General features: G+C 43.1%; 1 protein-coding gene across 2 annotated transcripts in view; it reads left to right on the top strand.

Annotated features, from left to right (window-relative positions):
- Positions 1-23,066, top strand: part of IGHMBP2 (immunoglobulin mu DNA binding protein 2) — a 108,759-nt gene extending 85,693 nt beyond the window's left edge. Inside the window, exons 13-15 of one of the 2 annotated variants that reach the window (XM_020784088.3) lie at positions 5,649-6,464; positions 9,055-9,239; positions 22,260-23,066. In XM_020784088.3, the coding sequence (XP_020639747.3) occupies positions 5,649-6,464; positions 9,055-9,239; positions 22,260-22,457 (1,199 nt within the window). In that variant the 3' untranslated portion in view covers positions 22,458-23,066. The remainder of the gene's footprint in view (positions 1-5,648; positions 6,465-9,054; positions 9,240-22,259) is intronic. The other variant, XM_078383592.1, reaches the window with a different exon arrangement.
- The last annotated feature ends 2,808 nt before the right edge of the window (positions 23,067-25,874 follow it).

Genomic DNA, 25,874 nt, shown 5'->3' with positions numbered 1-25,874 from the left:
CTAGAAACATAAAACTGGGCATTACTGTGTAATTGCTTCAGCTGGCCTTTCTTTGGAACAAGACACAGATCACCATTATGATAGTTTCTTCTATGTGTAAAGCAACCAGATGCTGAAGGGCACAGATGAGAATAACAGGGAGGCATGTTCCTGTGTGAATGAGGCAGGAAGCACTCCTTCCTGGTAGGCTGCCTAATGCATCAACGTGAGTGAAGTCATCAGATGGCTTTCTTGGCCCTGCAGCCTGAGGTCAGACCACATGGAAGTGGATTCCACACAGTAGACACCAAACATGAAGAGAACCGTTGTTGGGCACACAGATCGAGAGTAGCAGGTTTGCTGTCCAGGAGAAATGTATAGGAAAATACTGTATTGCTAAGCAAAGTCTACAGAAAAAAGCTTTCAGATAATAGTAGACAAATAATATAATGCCAACATGTTTCCAATGCCTAACAGAAGCAAAAGAGAAACAAAGAAGAAGAAGAAGAAGCAAAAACTGTATTTGATTGCCTAGAGGTTTGATTCCCTTACCAAGTAATTGGATCTATTCTGTGATGTGTCCTAATACATGGAGAATGCATCAGAATCCTCTCCATAGTATCACAGTTTTGCAAGAGAAGAAGCGACTCTTACTTTGAGAAATTGGAAAAGGAGGTGTTCAAGCATCAGTTGTCTTACTGAAACCCCTGGTGGTTAGGTACTTGCATACTAGAATGCAAAACAGTGTCTGGGTATTGAGAAGTAGTTGAGAAGACAATCTGACTGTGAAAGCGAAGAGGTATTTGGAGAAGAATTTTAACTAGAATCAAACAGCGCAAGCTTTACAGTGCGTGTATCAGTTGCAATAAGGAATTAAGATAGTAACCAAACAACTGTGCTGTGTATTTCCAAATCTCCATCAGATCTACTGTCTGATCACCATCAGAACACGTTCCTATACATTTAGTATATACTATGTAGCTTTGTAGTCATTTTATTGTCAACAAAGCCCAAATTGCTAAGAGTAATCAAATGACAAAACAAGAACAGGTGCAAGGCTTCATATTGGAGAAATGGCTAGCTCCTTTCGGTGAGCCTCCAGTAGTTGTGGTTTCTTTGTCATACCTTAGCTTGAAATTCCAGATACCAGCAGAACTGAACTAGCTATGGACTTGTGAGATTCTTACAGATGTGAATCAGAAGCTGGCCTGTTTCCAGAGGCTGAAGGGCAATTTCAGTCCAACAAAAGGCAGCCTTTTTCTTGGATAGATACCTTAATATGGTGAGAGGCTTTGAATATGATAGAAAGCTGTGAGCAATGCCATCAGGAGGCTAGACTAGGCTACATGTCTAGATTGTATCACATTGCACCCAAGGTGGCATGGTCCAAGGTGGCATGGTCCAAGGTATCTTCGCTACTGAAGGCAGATGACCATATCTTGAGCGGTAAAGGTCATAGCTGAACAGTACTGGTGTGCAGATTACATCATGCTACTAGCAGAAAACAGCGGTGACATGAAACAACTACTGATGAATGTGAAAGATAGAAAAGAAGGAGTATGTTGAACATTTTGAAGGCTAAAATAATGACTACAGAAAAATTGTATAACTTTGATGACAGTGAAGAAATTGAAATTGTTCAAAATTTTTCTATTCCTGAATTCAGTCATCAATTAAAACAGAGACTGTAGCTAAGAAATAAGAAGAAGACTGAGAAGGACAAATAAGAAGGAACTGAAAAAGATCGTGAAATGTAAGGAGGTGTCACTGGAGACCAGGTTCAAAATTGTCTATAGTATGGTGTTCCCAATAACTGTAGACAAATGTGAAAAATGGTCAGTGAAGAAAACTGACAAGGGGAAAATATAAATAATTCAGAATGTGGTATTGGAAGAGAGCATTACAGATACCATGAAGCACCAAAAGAGAAATCAGCGGATTCTAGATTAAATCAAGCCTACACTCTCTTTGTAGAAGCTAGAATGCTCTTGTTCTTCGGACATATCGTGAGATGGCAAGAGTCACTGCAAACGACAATGCTAGAAAAAATGGAAATCGATAAGGGGAAGACTTAACATTAGGTGGAGGGATTCAATTAAGGAAGTCATAGCTTTTAGTTTGCTGTTAATAGTAGAACCTTTTGGAGGCTGCTAATTAATAGGATCACTGTAAGTAACTTGGCAGCAAATAACAATGAAATGTAGGATCACTAAAATGAATGTGACTCATTAGCCATAACTAGGGTTGCCAGATACACGGGTACTAAAAAGAGGACATAGAAAGACAAAAAGGAGGACAAAGGAGGACATTTGAATCATTCCAGATTAAACCCACAATCAATACAATTTTATTACAATAGCTGCCAATACTGTAAATGTCTCTTAGTGAACCAACCAAGAAACAGTCATGTTAAAAATTAAAAATAAATTCAATGGAGGTTTTTTTTCAAAATACCGGGGGTGGGCGGGCAGGTGGGGGAGGGGAAAGCCAGGGAGAAGGGGGTCCTTCCACCTCTCCCCCTCCCATCCAAAATTATAACATAAAATATACAAAAGCCTGACATTTTATCTTTGCCTGCCTGATGGAGGACATTAGGCTAAAAAGGAGGACATGTCCTCCTTTTGCCTGACATCTGGCAACCCTAGCCATAACTAACGTGCTCCATTCATTTCAATGGCTCTAATCTAGTTGGGAGGTAGCCTAAGTTCCGTGTAAGCCTTTTGCTGCAACTGGTAGTATCCTGGCTTTTAAAATAGTGAGCCAAGGTAGGCTGTCATCAGAGTTCTTAGTACTTTGGTTTTATAGAACATAAAAACCTTTATAGTTACCAGAATCAAAGCAGTTAACACCTTGTCTTGCTCAATATGTCCTTAAAAGAAGAAATCACCGCATGCTGTTGTTTCTGTATTTGTATAAGTACCTGACACAGTAATTATTTTCCAGGTTACAATTCTTAAGCACAAATTGATGACTAATGCACTTTGATGTGCCAGCTTTCTGTTGAATTCTTGCATGTCTTCAAAGGGTAGCAACAAGTCCTGGCTCTTAAAACTTGTTTCTTCCATTTGTCTCCTACTTCTCTACAAGAGCAGGGGACTCAGCCACCAACCAAGTAAGGCAGCTGAGCTGACTCATCTTGGCATTTGCTATCTATTATTATAGATTCTGGAGGAAATAATTGGGGATTATAAATGCCTTCTGGAAAGGGCTCATATCTGCCCATCATTTAGAAACATTTGCTCATGCATGTGTGTCAGTTAATTGGGTTTTTTAAAAATAGTATTCACTATCTATACTTCTGACCTTTATAAAGTTGAAGTTGTGTCAACAGCTCAGAACAAGCAAAATGTAGCTGCAGGGCTCTTTGAAATATTTCCTTAGCCAATTTCATGCCGGAACAATACAGCTGTGACCTATACCTTCAGCCTAGTTCCACTGCAGATGTGAACTTTAATTGGACTTCTTTAATTAACAGGCACATCTGGTTAGTCCTGCTATCTACTTCTGACATTCCAGATCATAGTGATCTGACCTAAGTGTGGACCTCTATGGCTTAAAAAAAAGCCACATCATAAGACAGAAATTTGGCACATGAGCATGTAGTGAACACTCATTTCCTTGTTAAAAAATAAAATGGAATTAAGCTGGCTTTCTAACTTGATTTCTCAGAAGCAGACCCCAAGGTAGCATTATGACTGCTGGCAAAACCACAGAATGAGATGGGCTTTCAACCAGTGAAAAGACATTATTTGACTATTCACTTGGGTCATTTTTTGTTTGTTTGTTTTTGTTGTGCAAAACAATTCATTGGTTAAAGTGGAGTACATTTGCATATCACTTAACATGCAGCATAGATGCTATTTGTGGTATTTAATTACGTACCTTGTGGTATGTGAGATAGTTGAAACTGCAGTAATCAAAGGTTCTTCATCCGTATTTAAAAGGAAATTCTGTCTTTGATAGTTACTTTTTCTTCCCCATACAACACATCAGAACAAAAGTAGCCTCAAAAAGTAAAGCAGTATGTCTTCAAATCGGAAATCCATTGATTGATTTCCCTCCCAGTGATCTATTATGGCTACACAGATGACAGTGAGATTTACTTCTGAGTAAACATGGAGATTACTGTGATGTAAAACCTTGTGCGATTGTTCTCCTGATTAAACCCTATGATCAAACTGTTTCCCATATATTTACATAAGTCACATCAAAGAGTTCCTATCAAATGAGTTAAATCAGGCAAAAAAAATACTTTTTGACAAAATATTTATTGACTTCCTCACAAGATCCATGCCCTTTGTGAATGTCCCATTGACATCCATAGGATAGAGTAGTTTAAGAGTCTTGAGGCAGAAGGAAAAGAAATTCACTTTAAACTAGAACTTTCCAATTATTTCTTTTTATATTCAGTTGGTAAACTTTAATTACAGTGTCAGCAGTGCCATGACTATACTCAGGAAAACAAAATAAAGAATTACTAGTATATAGATTTCACTGTGCAAAACTAATGTCCATGTTTGCTATGAATAATATCAGCTGGATATAATTTCTGCTTAATCCAGGATTAAACGTACTTTAGAAATTCCAGAATCAAACCCTACAAGTCCGGAATTAGGTATTGCATAGAGAAAGCTTTCTCTATTTTTACTGTAATTATAACAATACTCTAATAGTATGCTTGTGAATTATTTATTGTTATCATATGGTGCTATATTGGTGCCCAATGTGGTGTAGTGCAGTGGTCCCCAACCTTGGGCCTCCAGATGTTCTTGGACTAGAACTCCCAGAAGCCTTCACCACCACCTCTGCTTGTCAGGATTTCTGGGTGTTGAAGTCCAAGAACATCTGGAGCCCAAGGTTGGAGACCACTGGTGTAGTGGATAGAGTGATGGACTACCACTCTAGATACCAGGGTTCAAATCCCCGCTTCACTGTGGAAACTCAACAGAGGCTGTGGAACTGGTACAGCTACTCCTTAAATATTTCACTTATTTTGAAAGCCCTATTAGGGTCGCCATAATGTGGTTCCAACTTCAAAGCTTATAACTGACTAACCATATGATTGACTGCTTATAGGTGCGATGTTGACATATGAGGAGTCAATTGCAGCTCAATGCATGTTGGGTTTTGTTTACAAATGAACAGATTTGTCTCTGTACTCCTCTGTGGATTATTCATGCAATGCACTCAATTTAGGAGCTTCCTTGTTGGTGGATTTAGCATTCTTCCATGTAGCTCCCAACATATATCTAGTTTTTTGTACATAGTCCTGTATGTTGCACTTAGAAAAAGAGGCCTGCTTCACATCTGTCACCTAGCTCCATATAAATAATATTTATGTTCAAGCACCCATTCACCCTCACTTTCTTGTCTATTTCTAGCTTAGGGTCTGGCCATTCTGAGGAGCTTATAAAGCATGTTTAACTGATCATATTATCAAGTAACTTACTTCACAGGACAATTGTAAGGAGGCATTGCTGAAGTTGTACAGAAATACTGTAAGTATTGATGAAATCCACATGAAGACTTCTAGGTGTGCCCATTAATTGAGAATTAGTCCATCCAGCTGAGTGATACTTCTAAGTCAACATGCTTAAGGTGGAACAGTACGTGTTGCTCTAGTTACTTTACACATATGAGTTTCTCAACTCTTGTATTATTCTTCATAGGTGAAGTGGGCTTCCTTGCAGAGGACCGAAGAATAAATGTTGCAGTTACTCGTGCCCGGCGCCACGTAACTGTGATCTGTGACTCTCGGACTGCTGGCAACCACAGTTTTCTTAGACGGCTTTTGGATTATATGAGAGAACATGGAGAAGTACGCACAGCCTTTGAATACCTGGATGACATTGTGCCAGAAAACTATGCTCCCAAAAGCTCACAAGAAAAGAAACTTAAATGCAACACTGCATTGGCCCCAAAGGGTGAGAAGCCACGAGGAAAACCAGTTAAGCAGACTGGGGAGAGGCCAGTAGAATGTCCTGGGCAGAGTGCAGCCAAGGTGACGGCAGCAGGAACTGAGATAAAGGAAAATTCATGTAAGCACAAAGCAAGGATATTGGAGTTTCTGGAGAGTGATGAGACCCAATTAAATTTCCCACCATCATTAAATTCTCATGATAGGTTGATTATCCACCAGCTGGCAGAGGAATATGGATTGCAGCACATAAGCCTGGGAGAAGGTAAAGAGAGATACATAAGTGTTCGTAGGAAAGGTCCTGCTATAAACCTATCTGTAGAAGATGCAGGGGCCTGTAAACAGGAAACATGTGACAGATCTCCAAGTCCTCTGAGAGAAACGTCTGTCCTCAGTGAGGAGAAGAGAGAAAGCAACACTAGGATGAGGAAAGTGGATCTGAAAACTTTGCACATGGAACGGGTACAAAGAGAGCAGGACAGAAAGCAGGCAAGAGAAAAACAAAGCCCGGAGCTGCGTGCAGATCTGCAGGAAGTCACCAGAAGAAAACATAAAAGTGAAGCCAAAGGTGTGTATTTTTCCATCTGGAGATGTGTCTTCTTACCTCCTTACCTCTTCTACAGTTTGTGTTCTTAGAGGACAGACCAGTTACACTTTTCTGTTATCCTTTCACTTTCCTTGAGTTTGCTGGTCATTCTACTTTCCAATGAAATCCTTTTACAGATTCACTCTGGAGGCATTTCTTTCAGGCACCCTGCAGGAAAACGTCCAGACCAAACAGCAGGCTAGGCTCCTAGAACTGTTTGAAAAATGTTTTGCTGCTTGAATAGTGTGGTGGCTCCAGCTGCTTGGAAGTGTAATAGGCTTTTCTTCTTGGCAGTGACTAAGAATTCAGCTAGTTTCTCTGAGAGCAGAGAGGTTTCTCCGTCTCATAGGGTTCCTTTGGAGGTTTTAGCAGAAGACTGGGTTGGCTTTTGGACATACTACTTCCTATCTGCCACCATTTCAAAAAAGCAGTAACTGTGAGATTTATCAGATTGGCTTCCTCACTGGAATGGAACTATTGTTTACTGTGCACGATAGATGTGGAAGAACCAAAGCATAGGTGGCAAGTAGCTCAGCTCCCACCCCCAAAGCAGGATTCGGTGTGAATCACACCACTTGGAACAGCTGTGAAATCATTCTGTTGCCTGGTATTTCATGATTGTGTAGAGTAGGAAAGGGAAGGAAAGCTTTTTGTCACAAAAATATATCTGAGGGCCTCCATTTGTTTGCTTAAAACAATGAATGTATGTGTAAGCGGCCCCTGTGTTCCCCTCCATGACACAAGCACAGGGGTGCAGTGAAACAGGTGGAGTTTATTCAAAACTGAGATTGGTAAGTAACAAAAGTCAGAGCAAGGAAACAACAGAAACAAGTTTGCCCTAGAGTAACTCTTTGGGAGAGGCTGTCAGAGGCTTATTTCTCCTTCTTCCCAAACTGCAGAGGGATGACAACCACCTTCTGCAGGTTGAGGACTCCTTGGAGACGGGCCAGGCAAGGAGTAATCCACCCCTTCATGGTGGTCTCCTTGGGTTCGTCCAGCTCTTCCTTTGTCCACTACCTCACCGTGGCCTCCACCTCTGGCTCATCCCAGCCCTTCTGTGGATGTGGTGAAGCAGCATTGGAGTCGTGGGTGGCCAACGGTTGAACTGGGGGGTGGTTTCCCAGAGATTGTCAGCTGGAAGGGCCAGAGCCAGCTTCTGTTGAATGGCTGGCATGCTGAGGCTCGGCCTCAGGTGAGAGCTCTCCAGTATCCTGATGACCTCTCCCTCGTCTATGACATTTTTGCTGATAATGGTCCTGCTTCCCCCAGTAGGTGGATATTTTTCGGGCTTCATTGAATGTGCCGCACCCCCTCCACTACCTCAGGAGGTACTGGTTGGCCTCCCATTGACGGTCTCCTGTGTGTCCTCCCACAAGCTGCCCTTTCCTGCTTCCCCTCTCCCTTTTTTATTCTCCTCTGCTGGGGGCTCCCTTCCCTTCTCCGGCTGAACCTCCGTCGCTGGTTGGCTGAAGCTTCTTGGGCTGGTCTTTCTCATGGCTCCAGTCCACGAGTGGGAAACTCCTTGGAAGGTGCCTGTGGTGGCAAGGCTCACTCTCTGTCTCCACAGCACTGGTGGCACAGGATTTGCTGGCCCCACAATGTTACTCTGAATACATGCACACATGTGCATACACTTCTTTTTTGTATTTATTAATGGGAAAGTGAAATGGAATGATCTCTCTCTGTCACTCATACACACACACATACACACACACTTCATAAGATGTATTCCTACTTTAGCCTTTGGCAGGGATTGATGGATGATGGAGTTCAGCAGCAGCATCCCCGCCTCTACTTTAGATGCAAAAAAAAATATCTTCACCTGTGCACTGATGTCAGTACTGTGCAATGTAAGCAGAAGATTACCTCTGCTAATGGGCAAAGTCCAGAATTTGGCTTTCTGCAACACACTAATCCAAAGTCAAAAAGAGCTGTGTCCCATATCTTAGAGTGACAGACATCTTCTGGAAGAAGAGAGAGTCTGTACCAATGGATATCATGAAAGAGGCAATTCAATATTTTAAGAATGAATGAGGAATAATCCTGTATGCTGTCATACTGATATTTGTAGCTTTTGTCATGCAGCTCTATAGTCCTAAAATGGCCTCCTCCTCTTTATCCTTCAAGTATCATCCCTTTTCTCCTTTGTGGTTAGTTAATATTTCCAAAGCTTAGTGTCCAGAGGTCAATGGTAGAGACCATTTTCAAATTCAAGGTTCATTTCTTGACATCTCCAGGTAAAGGTTCTCAAATGACAAGGATGGAAAGGGGTTTTGCTGTGTCTGTATTATTCTCAAGGATGCTGCTTGCTCCTGTACAGTTTTAAAAGAATGCTGTTCTCACGCATTTGCAGGCCAGGCCAGAATTTTCCCATCCCATATAGCTAACAATAATCTGTGGGTTTGTGCTTATCCTACCTATGCGGACCAAATTATTCACTGGGGTACTGGATCAATACAAACATGCCTCTTTATATCTGTAAGAAAAGGAATCTTTCCTTCCTAGTGAAATTGGTTGCTGTTTTTTTGTCTTTTTCTTCCCCCCTTCCCCCACCCCTGTCTTTGCTTTTTAGGGAAGGCCACTCTTAAAAGCAAAGCGGAAGATGCAGCTGAGGAAGACTTTGATGCTATGATTTCTGCCGCCATTAAAGTTGACAACACATGCAGTTTCTTCAAGTGCAAAGCAAGCATAGCAACCCTGGGACAGTTGTGCCCCCACTGCAATAAACGTTACTGTCTCAGCCACCACATTCCAGAGGTAGGCTTTGGCCTCTTCTAGCTGAGGCAAGCTAAATGTCACCACCGTCCCCTCAGACTCTTGATCCGAGAATTTCGGGCCCGAATATCTTCTCATCTTTAATGAACGAATCTTGTCTTGAAGCATTTGACAAGCTCTGTTTGACCAGGAGGATTAGGGTCATAGGCTGAAGAGGTTGTGCTGAATCTTTCACCAGACCAGTTCAATATGTGTGGACCCACTGAAGGGGGAACACCCCCACCCCACCCATTCCTCTTCAGTTTAAGCATATTTGAATATCCTTAAAATAGGGAGGAAGACCCAGGATCATGAAAGTAATACAGCATCATATTTGCAATTTGTAATCTAATTGATTAGTGAATCACAAGGTGTATTTGCCTCTAGTTTAATGTAATGATGAGAGGGCAGACCTCACCAGCTGTGTTGTAAGTGAAAAAGGAATTTACTCAACAGTACTGTCTTTGCCCATAGTCACTGGGAAATATGTAGCCTTTTCATTTTTCTCCTTTTATTCCTTTTTATGGATATAATCTTTCAGAGCTTCAGTATGTCTGAAAAACTTCCCTTCACATTTTCCTTCAACTTCTAATATAAGAATGGTTTTATTTCCTGTCAAGTCTGCATACTTGTATTCCTGCCGCCTCTCCCAGGCCTTCGTTCGTTCGTTTAGTCATGTCCGACTCTTCGTGACCCCATGGACCAGAGCACGCCAGGCCCTTCTATCTTCCACTGCCTCCCGGAGTTGTGTCAAATTCATGTTGGTTGCTTTGCAGACACTGTCCAGCCATCTCATCCTCAGTCGTCCCCTTCTCCTCTTGCCGTCACACTTTCCTAACATCAAGGTTTTTTCCAAGGAGTCTTCTCTTCTCATGAGATGGCCAAAGTACTGGAGCCTCAGCTTCAGGATCTGTCCTTCCAGTGAGCACTCAGGGTTGATTTCCTTTAGAATTGATAGGTTTGTTCTCCTTGCAGTCCAGGGGACTCTCAAGAGCCTCCTCCAGCACCACAATTCAAAGGCATCAATTCTTCGGCGGTCTGCTTTCTTTATGGTCCAGCTCTCACTTCCATACATCACGACAGGAAAAACCATAGCTTTGACTATTCGGACTTTTGTTGGCAAGGTGATGTCTCTGCTTTTTAAGATGCTGTCAAGATTTCTCATCGCTTTCCTCCCAAGAAGCAGGCGTCTTTTAATTTCGTGGCTGCTGTCTCCATCTGCAGTGATCATGGAGCCCAGGAAAATAAAATTTGTCACTGCCTCCATATCTTCCCCTTCTATTTCCCAGAAGGTGATGGGACCAGTGGCCATGATCTTAGTTTTTTTGATGTTGAGTTTCAGACTGTTTTTTTGCACTCTCTTCTTTCACCCTCATTACAAGGTTCTTTAATTCCTCCTCACTTTCTGCCATCAGAGTGGTATCATCTGCATATCGGAGGTTGTTGATATTTCTTCCAGCAATCTTAATTCCGGCTTGGGATTCCTCCAGTCCAGCCTTCCGCATGATGTATTCTGCATATAAGTTAAATAAGCTGGGGGACAATATACAGCCTTGTCGTACTCCTTTCCCAATTTTGAACCAATCAGTTGTTCCATATCCAGTTCTAACTGTTGCTTCCTGTCCCACATATAGGTTTCTCAGGAGATGGATAAGGTGGTCAGGCACTCCGATTTCTCTAAGGACTTCCCATAGTTTGCTGTGGTCCACACAGTCAAAGGCTTTTGCATAGTCAATGAAGCAGAAGTAGATATTTTTCTGGAACTCTCTGGCTTTTTCCATAATCCAGCGCATATTAGCAATTTGGTCTCTAGTTCCTCTGCCTCTTTGGAATCCAGCTTGTACTTCTGGGAGTTCTCGGTCCACATACTGCTGAAGCCTGCCTTGTAGGATTTTGAGCATAACCTTGCTAGCGTGTGAAATGAGTGCAATGTGTGGTAGTTGGAGCATTCTTTGGCACTGCCTTTCTTTGGGATTGGGATGTAGACTGATCTTTTCCAATCCTCTGGCCACTGTTGGGTTTTCCAAACTTGCTGGCATATTGCATGTAGCACCTTAACAGCATCATCTTTCAAGATTTTAAATAGTTCAACTGGAATGCCATCACCTCCACTGGCCTTGTTGTTAGCCAGGCTTTCTAAGGCCCACTTGACTTCACTCTCCAGGATGTCTGGCTCAAGGTCAGCAACTACATTGTCTGGGTTGTCCGGGATGTCCAACACTTTCTGATATAATTCCTCTGTGTATTCTTGCCACCTCTTCTTGATGTCTTCTGCTTCTGTTAGGTCCCTCCCATTTTTGTCCTTTATCATGTCCATCTTTGCGCGAAATGTTCCTCTAATATCTCCAATTTTCCTGAACAGATCTCTGGTTTTTCCTTTTCTGTTATTTTCCTCTATTTCTTTGCATTGTTCATTTAAGAAGGCCCTCTTGTCTCTCCTTGCTATTCTTTGGAAGTCTGCATTGAATTTTCTGTAACTTTCCCTATCTCCCTTGCATTTTGCTTCCCTTCTCCTCTCTGCTATTTCTAAGGCCTCGTTGGACAGCCACTTTGCTCCCAGGCCTTACCAATGATATATCCTGCCCTTTTTCTTCCATCTCTGTTCTTCTTTGGTTCACTCTGTTCACCCATCTCTCCTCTCTCTTTCTTGCTCTCTTCTTCAGAAGAAATACAGTAGGTTGAGAGAGTGCATGTCCTTGACTGGAATGAACAGACTAGGCCATTATAATGCATTTTGTAATGCGAAGTTAGGGGTCTATGTTTAACAATGTGTCACTGATGAAATAATGTGATCTTCCAGCATCCTTTCCCTCCCACCAAGTGTCTGAGTCATTTCCTCTTTACCTCAGATCACCTCTTTACTTTTTATTGCACAGTTTAAATTCATTTTCCACCCCCCATCCCTCCATACACAGCCTCCAGTGCCTGTTCAGATGCTTGTTGGAGAACAGGCGCTCTAAAAGACATATATATCCAGAACAGACCTGGGCAAAATGCGGCCCTCCAGGTGTTGCTGAACTGCAAATCCCAACACTCCTCACTCTTGGCTGTGTGGGCTAGGATTGCTTGGAGTTGCAGTTCAGAAACATCTGGAGGGCTGCATTTTGCCCAAGTCTGATCCAGAAGGAGCTGGTGATACTACAAAGAAAAGGATTGTCACGGTGGAGAAGACACACAGTTTGTATGTGGAAGATTCGAGTTCTAATTTCTAGCATCTCAAATGAAGGCATCACAAGGAGCAAGGTTAGGAAGGGACATTGTCTCAAACCTGGGAAAGCTGTTCTTAGAGTAAGCAGCATTCACAAAATAGATGAACTCCATAATTTAAAATAAAAGCAAAACCAAAGTGTGCTGCTTACATACTGCACCATAGTGCTTAAAGCAGTCCCTGGGTGGTTTACAATTTAACGATGAAGGCTACACATTGCTCCCCACCCCAGCAAGCTGGGTACTCAGTTTACCAACCTCAGAAGAATGGAAGGCAGAGTCAACCTTGAGCCAACTACCTGAATCAGTTGGGATCAAACTTAGGTCGTGAGTAGAGGCTTGACTGCAGTACTGCACCTGAACCACTGTGACACAAGGTTCACTTGAAATATAAGAATAAGGCACCTTCAAATGGCATTAACCACATCATGTGCCCTGCTTGGAACAAGCCTTGCAGCTTTTTTCCTATGACAGGTGTGTGTGTGTAGCCATTTTGAACATGCAGCATGCACACCAAGAGTAGATTTAAGTAAGAGTGGTTGTGCAGAGCCTTTTCTGCTTTCTTAGCTAAGCAGCTATGCTTATGTTGTTGCAAAAAGATTCCACAGGGACCACAGCTGACAGGGGTGGTGGTCAGAATCCTATTTGCTAGATGTCAATAAAAGCTAAATATTGTCATCTGTCTGTCCTTTCATGTCTAAGGAAGATAGGATGTTGGGAGTTCTATACACATACTGTAGTATATCTCATGCTGCCTCTACAACCGTGTAAAGTCTGCCCACATGCTGCACCAGTACATTACATAAAAGAGTGCTACGTTAGGAATAGTTATATTGATTACTGATAGAGAATGCCTTCAGATGTCCTGTTTCTGTCCGTCGGATTTACTCGAGATAGTTGATCAAAGGTGCCTTTAATCTTATGGGGAAAGTATTGGCATTTCCTGCAAAAAACATTTTGATCTATATTGTACCTGAAATGGAGTGCTGCTCGAGGGAGGTGACTGGAATTATGGGTTTACTGGTATTCTGCCTTTTTTAAAACCTTGAAACAGAATTAAACCGAGCAAAACTTATTACTATTTTGTTTCATGCTAATCACCAAGAAAAATGAACAAAGTAATGATATGTTTATGATGTGGAGTTGCACGTTCTTCTTCATGGCCTCTGTGAATCACACTATGGGTAATCGCACATGCGCGGAGCCTTGTCAGAATATTCTAGAGCTTCTGCGGTAGCAAAGAAAAATACATTAGCATAGATCTCTCCCCCCCCCCCCCCGGTATATGTACCTTGGCACCAAGGCTCTCCCTTCAGTTTCAACTGCCGCGTTGAGAGCCTCGATCGTTGCTTCTCTGAGAAATCTGAAAACAAAAGAAGGAAAACTATTGAACTTTATTTATTATTATTATCCATATTATTTTCAAAAGATACGCAAGGCTCCGTGCATGTGCAGATTCCCCATAGTGTGAATCACAGAGGTCCACTCGAAGAACTACAATTACAGGTAGGTAAGCTGTCATTCCTCATGGCAAGCTTGCATCAGGAAAAATCTGATTGGAAGCATATGTGCTTAAAGAAACTTCTTGAAACTCTTTTTGTTTGAATAACGTAGGAGAAATATCTGATAGACTTTGATATTTAGATATTAGGATTACATTATTTGCTTTTTAATTATGCTCATTGGCTGAAATCCTGTTGCATAGCTCCACATGCAGAACAGAGATGATGTCAGTAGAAAATTGCCACTGGTGAAAGTCAATTTCAAGGGTTGAATGCAACAAAATTGCATGCATTGCAAAATCCCCAAAGGAAACCTTTCGTCAGGAGCAATGTGTGGCTGATAATGATGTTACCAATTTTGTGCATATAAAAAGCTGCATGAAAAATATTTCAGCCATTGAGAGCTGTGAAGGACATGCTGTGATTTCAAAAATGAAAGGACTATTTAATGGTCTTCCTAGACAAGAACAGTTATATTCCACCAATATCTATGTCCATTATTTTTAGGAGAATGTTGGTGTGGACCAAATTATATAGAACCACTATTCCCATGGTTCCTGATGATTAATGTGGAAATAGTTACCAGCTTTCCCCTTTTGATCACAATATGGTAACTACATGCATATAAGAAAATTTCATTGTGTGAACTACAGAAAAAAATTAAGGCTATGCTGCTGAATTTTAAGTAGGTCAAATGACTCAGAGAATTGTCCTTTTGGAGTATGCAATTACAAATACTTTTTTTTCCTGCTAGCATTTCAGAACTACCCATTTAAAGGAACTGCAATCAAGCCCTCTGGTGAAGGTCTAATTGCTCAAACCATATTGGGATTTCTGCTGCTTAGATTAATAAACCTACCTTTTATATCTGCTGGATTTTTCTCTTAATTTTAATTGATCTGACTTGAGAAACAGAGCATTCTCTCACCTTGAAATTATTACTTCAATTATTATTAAACTGTTATGGGAAAATTCAGCAAGAACTCAAAACCTCCCTGCTCAAATTTTGGACTAGTTAAGATAGTACTTATAAGATGCTGGATATTTTAGCAAGAACTTTTGATTTAGTCCATTATAGTCACAGCCAACTCTCTACCTTTACAAATCTGTATATCACTCACTTTTATATTGTTTTGTTGGGGTTTTGGGCAGTCCAAATGTGAAATTTGTTATTTAAGTCTCCAATCCTAATATTTTAAAATGAAGAGTTTTAAAATGAAGAGATGGAAGCAGTAGATGCCAGGATGTTCCACCTTAATTAATTTTTCTTTCCAGCAACTCTCTGCTTGCACAAGATTACTTATCTCTCATGAGCTTGATATCCATCAAGGCCATTTCTCATTCATTCCTTCAACTTCCTTTTTTCATTTTACTAAGATACTTTCTTTGTAAGTACTAGATCTTTCTGCTATATTTTCAGAAAACATTCTATCTCTTGTTGTTAGTCGTTAAGTCGTGTCCGACTCTTCATGACCCCATGGACCAGAGCACACCAGGCCTTTTATTCTCTTAAAACATTGATTGGCATTTGTTGTCTGTGACTGTACAATAAAGATTGATTGGCAAAATTACGGGGGGGGGGAAGGGAAGGAAGGGGGGAAGCAAAATAGCATGGCACCTGTGACTACTTCGTTAACACAAGAGAGGGACTATCACACTGTTAATTACTTGGATTAGCAAGTTGCAGCCAGTGTGATAAACTATAGGCCAGGTCATGTTGGCTGTCATGGAAAAGCTAAGATTTGTTTCTGGCAGAGAGCTCAACGTCTGTAAAGAGACACAGTTTTAAATCCTTAAGATATAGTGTCCCAAGAAGCAAGAGGGCACCAAGCTGGAGAAGGCTGATGTAACGTAGAAAAACCTTAGGACGTTAGGTCCATTTTCAGAGTTTCTTGGCAGCTCTGCCTTGCATGCAAGTGAAGTTTCGCCAAAAAGGTTGGGAGAAATTCCAGCAGGGATTTGAAGCCATGAAACTGAATCATTGTAACAAAACTACAGTGGTGCCTTGCTTAACGATTGCCTCGTTTAGCGATGTTTTCGCTTAACGATGGTTTTTTAAAAGAATTCTATGCATCATTTAACGATGTTTCCTATGGGCGATTTTCCATGCTTCACATAGCGAATGCATTTTTAGGTCCCCTGTTTCGCTTAACGATGTCTGTTTTTTCAATTTTAAAAGTGTCTTAAAATGTTCAAAAAGTGTTTTAAATGCTTGGAATTGTTAGTGCACCTTCTAAAACATGTGCAAACCTAATTTGGCTTTGATCTGACTTTTCGTTACTTTTTGGTGAATTTTTTTCTCCCCCATAGGAAAGCATTGAAACCAACTTTTGACAGCTGTCAAAAGTTGGGCTCCATTGTTTCCTATGGAGGAGAAAAAAATTCACAAAAAATTAACGAAGACTCAGAACAAAGCCAAACTACGTTTGCACATGATTTAGAAGGTGCGCTAACGAACCCAAGCATTTAAAACAGTTGCTGACTTTTCGTTAATTTATTGTGAATTTTTTCCTCCACCATAGGAAACAATGGAGCCCAACTTTTGACAGCTCCATTGTTTCCTATGGGGGAGAAAAAAATTCACAATAAATTAACGAAGACTCAGAAACTGTTTTAAATGCTTGGATTCATTAGAGCACCTTGCAAAACATGTGCAAATTTAGTTTGGCTTCATTCTGTCTTCGTAAATTTTTTGTAAATTTTATTCTCCCCCATAGGAAAGCATGGAGCTGTCAAATTTTGACAGCTGTCAAAAGTTGGTGGGGAAAAAAAATTCAGCAAAAATTAATGAAAAGTCAGATCAAAGCCAAATTAAGTTTGCACCCGTTTTAGACGGTGCACTAATGATTCCAACCATTTAAAACAGTTTTTGAACCTTTTAAGACACATTTAAATTTGCAAAAATGGACATCGCAAAATCATTGAAATGCATTGAATAGGCTTCAATGCATTCCAATGGAGGAAACATTGTATCGCTTAACGATGTTTCCTATGGGTTTTTTCGCTTAAGGATGGCAATCCGTGCCTATTGGAACGAATATATTGGAACTGGTTTTCAATGCATCTCTATGGGAAAACGTGTTTCACTTAACGATGTTTTCCCATAGCGCTGTGTTTTTTTTGAACCAATTAACATTGTTAAGCGAGGCACCACTGTATATGAATTCTTAACTTGCATTACGAGAACTGTTTTGTATCTCCCTCCTTGGTGTGGTTTGTATTTTCCTTGTCTCACATATACAGTTAGGTCCAGAAATAATTGGACACTGAAGCAAGTTATTTTGGCTGTTTACCAAAATAAATTCAAGTTACGGTTAATTGGTGAATATGGGCTTAATGTGCAGTATCTCAGCTTTAATTTGAGGGATTGGCCTGGACGTCCACAGAAGACTCTTGTGGTGGATGATTGTACGGTTCCTTTTCATGGTAAAGAAAAAAATCCTTCACAACATCCAGCCAAGTGAAGGACACTCCCAGAAGGAAGGCACATCCTTATCCATGTCTGCCATCAAGAGAAGACTTCACAAGAGCAAATACAGAGGGTTAACCACAAGGCATAAACCATTCATAAGCCTCAAGAATCGAAAGGCCAGACTCGACTTTGCCCCCCAAAATCTGCAAAAGCTAGCCCAGTTCTGGAACAGCATTCTTTGGAGACATGAAACATAAGATCAACCTGTGCCAGAATGATGGGAAGAAAAAAATATAGAGAAGGCTTTGAACAGTTCATGATTTGAAGCATACATCATCTGTAAAACATGGTGGAGCTTGTATGATGGCATGGGTATGCATGGCTTCCAATGAGACTGGGTCACTAGTATTTATTGATGATGAGACAGAAGCAGCCAGATGACTTCTGAAGTGTACATGGATATCTTGTCTGCTCAGATTCAGCCAAATTCAGCAAAGTTGATAGGACAGCACTTTATTTTACAGGTGGACAATGAGTCAAAACATACTGTGAAAGCAACCCAGGAGTTTTTTAAGGCATAGAAGTGGAATATTCTGCAACGGTCGAATCAATCACTTGATCTCAACCCAATCAAGCATGCATTTCACTTGCTGAAGACTAAGCTTAAGGCAGAAAGACCCACGAATAAAAAAGCAACGGAAGACAGTTGCAGTAAAGGCCTGGCAAAGCATCACAAAGGAGGAAGCCCAGCATTTGTGATGTCCATGTGTTCCAGACTTCAAGAGTCATTGCCTGCAAAGGATCCTCAACAAAGTACTAAAAAGGAACATTTTATTCATCATTGTGTTAATTTGTCCAATTACATTTGAGCTCCTGAAATAAGAGGACTGTGTATGAAAATGGTTGAAATTCCTAAACGTTTCATACGATATTTTTGTTCAACCCCTTGAATTAAAGATGAAAGTCTGTACTTCAGTTACATCTTGGTTGTTAATTTAAAATCCATTCTGGTGGTGCACAAAGCCAGAATTATGAAAATTATCTCACTGTCCAGTTATTTCCGGACTTAACTGTATCTGTTGTTTGTTCGCTTTCTAACTCTCAGCACTTTGAGCTCATCCAACTGTGCCTCTCTGTTACAGAAACAGTGGTGGGATCAGTAACCCTGACATCACCTGACAGAACCAATTATGCTTCATGCAGCACTGCTGAATCCAGCTTGCCAGCTCACCTGATGGCTGAGGCATCAGCATTTTGTGTTGCTAATTAGAGGGTCTGTCTGGGGGTTGCCTACACTAGGAGGTTTTAACAATAAATCATTTTAGCACAGATCTAGTTTAATCCAGTTTTTAAAGTGAGTGGCACTGAAAGTGTGTGGCTGGATTTAGGGCTGTAGCAAAATTTTCATGCTCTGGAACAAGTTGTCAGGGACATCATCCTCCAGATTCCCCTGAGAGCCCATCAGTATTTTTTCTACTTCTACAGGCAATGTCAGGAAGTAACACCTTGCGTGTATGTGACCTAGAACAGTTTTTAAAAACTTAGTTGATTCAGCATGTAAGGCAGAAAACGTCTGTTTTTTAATTGGATCGTAGGTGTAGCACACTTTCATTCAAAAAGGATCTTGTGTATGTGAATGAACATGTATTTCATAATGCTTATGCACCTCATAATGCTGGCTCACATTTATTATTGGTGTCCTTGTCCTAAAAGTAGGCAGGTCTTTCTTAAGAGCTGTGCTGGATCAAATCCAATGAGCCTCTGTAGTCCAACATGTTTTTCACAGAGATCAGCCAGATGCCGAGGAGAAGCCCATAAGCAGAACTATGAAGGCAAGAGCACCCTCCTGCTAATTTCTCCCAACGACTGCCTCTGATACCAAAAGGAGTACAGTGGTGCCTCACATAACGATGTTAATTGGTTCCAAACAAAACATCGTTATGTGAAAACATCGTTATGTGAAGCACCATTTCCCATAGGAATGCATTGGAAACCGGTTAATCCGTTCCAATAGGAATGGATTATCCGGTTTTTTCCCTCCCCCCGTGGCTTGGATCTGACCCACGGCGGCTAACTCAGCCATGGCTTGACTCCCTAGAGTCCGGCCATGGCTGGGGTAGCCGCCGTGGCTCGGATCCAAGCCGCGGGGGGAGGGTGGTGGGATTGGAATGCCTTTCAGGCATCCCGGGCTTGGATCCCACCCGCCGCCGGTTAGGGTAACCGGCGGCGGGTGGGATCCAAACCCGGGATGCCTGAAAGGCAGCCCAATCCCACCACCCTCTCAGCCTGCCCCCACAGCTTGGATCCAAGCCGTGGGGGGTCGCTGGGAGCGGACACCCCCCACACCCTGCAGCCGCCGCTTGAAGCCTCCCCGCGCTGCTTTCCCCAGCCATTCTCGGACGTCCAGGCGTCCGAGAACGGCTCGGGTAGGCGGCCCGGGCAGGCTTCAAGCGGCGGCTGCAGGGTGGGGGGGTGTCCGGAAGGTTTCCAGGCTTTCACCTGGAAACCTTCCGGATACCCCCCCCTCTGTCCCCGCTGCTGGTAGCCTGCCCGGGCTGCCTACCCCAGCCGTTCTCGGACGTCCAGGCGTCCGAGAACAGCTCGGGTAGGCAGCCTGGGCAGGCTTCAAGCGGCGGCTGCAGGGTGGGGGGGTGTCCGGAAGGTTTCCAGGCTTTCACCTGGAAACCTTCCGGATACCCCCCCCCCTCTGTCCCCGCTGCTGGTAGCCTGCCCGGGCCGCCTACCCCAGCCGTTCTCGGACGTCCAGGCGTCCGAGAACAGCTCGGGTAGGCAGCCTGGGCAGGCTTCAAGCGGCGGCTGCAGGGTGGGGGGGTGTCCGGAAGGTTTCCAGGCTTTCACCTGGAAACCTTCCGGATACCCCCCCCCCTCTGTCCCCGCTGCTGGTAGCCTGCCCGGGCTGCCTACCCCAGCCGTTCTCGGACGTCCAGGCGTCCGAGAACGGCTCGGGTAGGCGGCCCGGGCAGGCTACCAGCTGGGGCTGGCTGACGCTTCGGAGGAGCCGCGGGGAGAGGCCTCCCCGCGGCCCCTCCGAAGCGCCGGCCAGCCGGCCGGCATTCTCAGGGCAGGCGCTTCGGAGCAGCCGCGGGAGAGGTCTCCCCACGGCCGCTCCAAAGCGCCCGCCCGGAGAATGCCTGCAGGCTGGCCGGCGATTCAGAGCGGCTGCGGGGAGACCTCTCCCGCGGCTCCTTCGAAGCGCCGGCCAGCCGGCCAGCATTCTCGGGGCAGGCGCTTCGGAGCAGCCGCGGGAGAGGTCTCCCCGCAGCCGCTCCAAAGCGCCCGCCCGGAGAATGCCTGCAGGCTGGGCGGCGATTCAGAGCGGCTGCGGGGAGACCTCTCCCACGGCTCCTTCGAAGCGCCGGCCAGCCGGCCAGCATTCTCGGGGCAGGCGCTTCGGAGCAGCCGCGGGAGAGGTCTCCCCGCGGCCGCTCCAAAGCGCCCGCCCGGAGAATGCCTGCAGGCTGGCCGGCGATTCAGAGCGGCTGCGGGGAGACCTCTCCCGCGGCTCCTTCGAAGCGCCGGCCAGCCGGCCAGCATTCTCGGGGCAGGCGCTTCGGAGCAGCCGCGGGAGAGGTCTCCCCGCAGCCGCTCCAAAGCGCCCGCCCGGAGAATGCCTGCAGGCTGGCCGGCGATTCAGAGCGGCTGCGGGGAGACCTCTCCCGCGGCTGCTCCGAAGCGCCGGCCAGCCTGCCGGCATTCTCAGGGCAGGCGCTTCGGAGCGGCCGCGGGAGAGGTCTCCCCGCGGCCGCTCCGAAGCGCCCGCCGGGGGCCTATGGGGGAAACATCGCTATGCGAGTTTCCTCCATAGACTGCCTCGCTATACGAGGCAGTAGTTTCCCCCTGAAACCCCCTCGCTATGCGAATTCATCGTTAAACGAAGCATTCGCTAAGCGAGGCACCACTGTATACTGTATAGCTGTCATTTCCAATTGTCACTGGAACTCTTGTCCATTCCCCTTTTAAAGCTGTCCAAGTTGACCATCATCATCATGTCTGCAGGAAACAAATTTCATGGTTTTAACTATCGACTATGCAGCGTGATATTTCATTTTCTGTCTGTTTTGCACCTCCCCTCATTCAGCTACATGGCCCCAGATTTTGCTGTTATGAGGGCAAAGAGAGCTCTGCCCACTTCGTTCACAATGTCTACCTTCATTCACAATGTCTACCTTCACAATATCCTCCTAACCCTGTGCTTCTGGCATATGATGCTCTTCTATGATGACCCACGTCTGGCATATGTTCTACCTTAGTTGTTAACAGGACAATGCGGTATTTTATTTTATCTGTCTGTCTTCTATAATCTGTTGCAGGATGCTCAAGAGCACCTTTTGTGTGGACCTCTGTTCATTGTTTCTTTTCCAGACCTGAACTAAGCTGAAGCTAGCTTTGCTTTAATTATGTATCCAGCATTACACACAGTCAAATTGCTCACTGACATCAAGGTTTTTTCCCCAGTGTATTACTTGTGCTAGCTGTGATGTGTTTTGCCATATAGCTAAAAATGGCTTGATCGCTCATAACCTCCCTGCTCTCTTCTCTTCTCTTCTCATTCTTTCTAAATAGTAAGTTTGTAAAGTTGGACATTAAGCAGCAATATTAATATTTATTAGTCGGGGTGACAGATGTGACCAGATAGGCGGAGTATAAATATAATTAATTAATTAATTAAATATAGTGGAGCTTCTCCCATGATTTTGAGAATTTGGGAAGAAAATACTGAAGTTGTCTGAAATAATTATTTCATTTCTCATTGGATTGTGCTAGGGTGAAAATGACTTTCATATTTTTGTTTTTAGTGTTAAAAGTCCTCAATAGGCATGTGGATTATTTTTTATGGATTGGTTACTTTCAGTGTATATACTGTGTCTTTATTTTCCACAGATTCATGGGTGTGGGGAGAAAGCCAAAGCACATGCTCGGCAAAGAATCAGCAGAGAAGGTGTTCTGTATGCTGGGAGTGGAGTGAAGGATAAGTCCTTGGATCCTACCAAGAGAGCTCATCTCCAGAGGCGTTTGGACAACAAACTAAGTGAACTCAGTAGCCAGAGAACACGCAAAAAGAAAAGCAAAGAGAAATGAAGGAGTTTGCCTTGTAATAGCATGAACCCCAGTATCATGTTCAAGCAGCACGCTCAGGCTTCAGAGTGGAAAACAAATGAATCTCTAAACCAGTTGATTGATTCTCGTCTCCACAAACCAAGAATAGCAGTCTTTAGCTGCACTAATCTAGGAGGGGCAAAAAAAATGGGAAAAATTAACACAATAATTCCCCTATGCAATTTTCAAATAATTGCATCTCCAATTGCATCTTCTTTGCTTAAATGTATTTATATCACTTGTGTTGTACTTATATAGCAGTGCTGGTTGGACAGCTTTTGTCTGGAGCAATTATCTTTATTGGCAAGGCAATAAATGTACACTGAGTAGGTGACTAGCAGTTTTACAATGAGACAGGTAGTAAATGCCTGAAGCAATGAACTGTCCAGTTTTCTTTGGATAGAAATGTAGTAGCCATGGTCTGTGGAATTCTGTGCTTTTCCAATAAAAGAGTGGAAGTCTTAGACAACGACCTCTGTTGAGTTAAAAAAAAATTAAGGGTATGCAAACAGCATTTTCCTTTCTTAAGCTTTAAAACTTGTATGTTGAAGGGAAGAGACTGAATAAGATATAAACCTTTGATGCAGATGAGCTTTCTCTGCTTACGGCCATCCTTTATTTATTAAAATAATGCATGCGGGGGGGGGGCTACGAACTTAAGCCTATGAAAATTAGTTTGGGCATACACATCCAACAAAGATGGAGGTTTCTGTGTGCTAGTGATTAAATGGCTAAATTCATTAAACACAGTCTATGAACACTGAGAAGAATATGCATCATCATCTACCATTTAGAAGCCCTTCATAATCCAAGGCTCAAACTGTACCTTGATTTGCTTGTGCATCAATTTGGCATTGTCATCTTCTGGCACCCACACACTGTCCCATTATAGGCAGTTATTTACTACAAGGGACAAAGATACAGTATATAAATTTCTACATTTATGTCCTAATCTGACTGATCAAGCTGTGCCAATTCTACAACGAACCTCCATCAGCCCCAATTAGAGGGAATGCCATTTGGAGTAAGTCAAATAAGGTCTTAGAGTTGCTGAATAAAAAGAAGAGCTTAGTTTGCAACAAATAGAAGCCAGCATTGCAATTTGAGTCACTGGAAAATAGCTGAGCACTCATAGATTGTCAGGATGTACAGAAAAGGGGCAGAATTGTATTAGGTGCCTTGTTTACTATCCAAAATGCTTCCATCAAAGCATGGGAGATAGATGGCTTTCAGTTTAGGAGAGTTGATGATTTTTGCTTATCCTCCATCCAGAAAGTAACGTTTACTGGGGTAGTCCTTCAGGAAGAAGCAGGAAGGAAACGTTCTTCTTTGTGGCCTCTATGAATGCACACAATTGGGTTGTTCTCCGCCTGCGCAGGACCTCTCGGAGGTTTCTAGAGCTTAAAGACGTGATTAGTGGATGTTCCCCCATGGAGCGCATGCTCCACTCGCCATAAGTCCCCTCAGGCCTTTTTAGCCGCCACTTAGGTTAGACCTATTTCAGAGAGAGCTAGAGCAATTGAGTGTTTACTGCAATCGGTAGTTGTTTCTTCTGTTATTTCAGTCACTTTTTTGTTGGATGTTTCCCTTCTAAATTGATTTGTTCCTTCAATTCGATTCAGTTTTTATCTTTCCCCCGTTTTTGCTGATTTCCCCCCTTTCCCCCCATCTTCCCTCCATTTTTCCGTTGTCTTTTATGTCCCCCCGGGCCTTTCAGGCAGTGTGTACTTTGTAATAACAAGATCCCTCTCGCTGATGGCCAGGAGAGTTGCCTTTTCTGTCTCATCCCCAGATCTTCGACCTGATCACCAAGAGCCTCCTAGACCAGTCTCTAGTCCAGTGACTCCTTTTCCTCATCAAGTGGAGAAATTGAAGTCTACCTCAAAACCGAAGTCGACATCGACATTGAGGACCTCAGTTCTATCAACTGAATGATCTAAAAAGAAAAAAGATAAGACTCCTTTTTAAAAAGCCTAAGAAATCGTCAAAATCTACTCAGATTCAACCACCCCAATCGAAACTTCCATCGCCAATTTTGGAGGAAAGATCTAGAGACGTCTTGGGATCAATGTCAGACAGAGAGGAACCACGTCTGCCTCCAGCCCAGGCTCCAGCTTCCACTGGTAGCTTGTCACCAAGTATTGGCCTCTCTCTGGCTGACGTTCACTTCAGCCAGGCCTCGGCCCACTTGAGCCCTGCGTCATCAGGGCAGGCAATTTCAGTTCAAATCTCGGGCTCAGATTAATCTCATCACTCCCCTTGAAAACATCGGGCAAAGAGACAACACATCACCAGTGCAGTATGACCCTACACACAGAGATTACTATTACTACTCGGAATCTTCTCGGTATCAACCACGAGAAGATCTCAGAGATCGATACTACCAACAATATGATCCATATTTCCCTGAAGATTTACTGGAACAAATTTACTGCACCGAACCCAAGAAAGTCCAATATGCTTTGTCGTATTTATTTATTTATTTATTTATTTATTTATTTATTTATTTATTTATTTATTTATTTATTTATTTATTTATTTATTACATTTATATGCCGCCCATCTAGACATAGTTTACTCCACGTCGATACTCACCTTCTGTGTCTCCATCACCACCTTGATACCAACACCGTTCCCACTCGTCGCACTTGACATCAACTCACCAGATCTTGCTACCAAGCCGGCCCTCAAGTGCACTACTTCATCATTGGAACAACCGCAGTCGAAGCATTCCAAACATTCTTCTGAACATCCTCTCCCTCAAAACATCTCTACATGTTATGACCACCTATAAGGATCCTCCTCCTCCTCCTGATACAGAAAGGTACTCTACAACCCAAGTGCCCCCTGCTTCACAACAGCCTTCGACACAATTCTCCACATCAAAATCTCAACATCAGTCTCCATGCTCTGAATCATCATCAACCCATGATTTGGCTTCTGATATTTCTCCATATCACCCTCCAATCTACCAACTCCAACATCTGATGTAACAGAGATTTTACTTCTTACCCCCAGCTAGTGATGAGGATGGCTAAGTCCCTACAATTAGAAATCAAGAAACCACCCCCTCCTAAACAAGACTTAGTTTTTTATTATTTTAATCAAGAGAAGACACCTCCGCTTAGCCTTACCTTCTTACCTGCTATGCTAGATTTGATTAAAGAATCATGGGACAAACCCCCTTCATCATTACAAATTTCAAGATGTGTAGAAAACCATTATAAATCCCATGGTCTGGACACCACCTTTTTATCCGACACCGAATTCAGTTATTGTGGAATCCAATCAATTGAGAGCTTGCAACAAATCATCAGTTGCACCTACCAACCAGGAGGGAAGAAAGTTAGATATTCTGGCCAGACGTCTTTACTCCCTCACTTCATTTCTTATGTGAGT

The sequence above is a fragment of the Pogona vitticeps genome, chromosome 1 (assembly GCF_051106095.1).
Source record: "Pogona vitticeps strain Pit_001003342236 chromosome 1, PviZW2.1, whole genome shotgun sequence".
NCBI classification, from domain to species: Eukaryota; Metazoa; Chordata; class Lepidosauria; order Squamata; family Agamidae; genus Pogona; species Pogona vitticeps.
The sequence above is the reverse complement of the archived record's forward strand: the minus strand, read 5'-3'. Positions and strand labels throughout refer to the sequence as shown.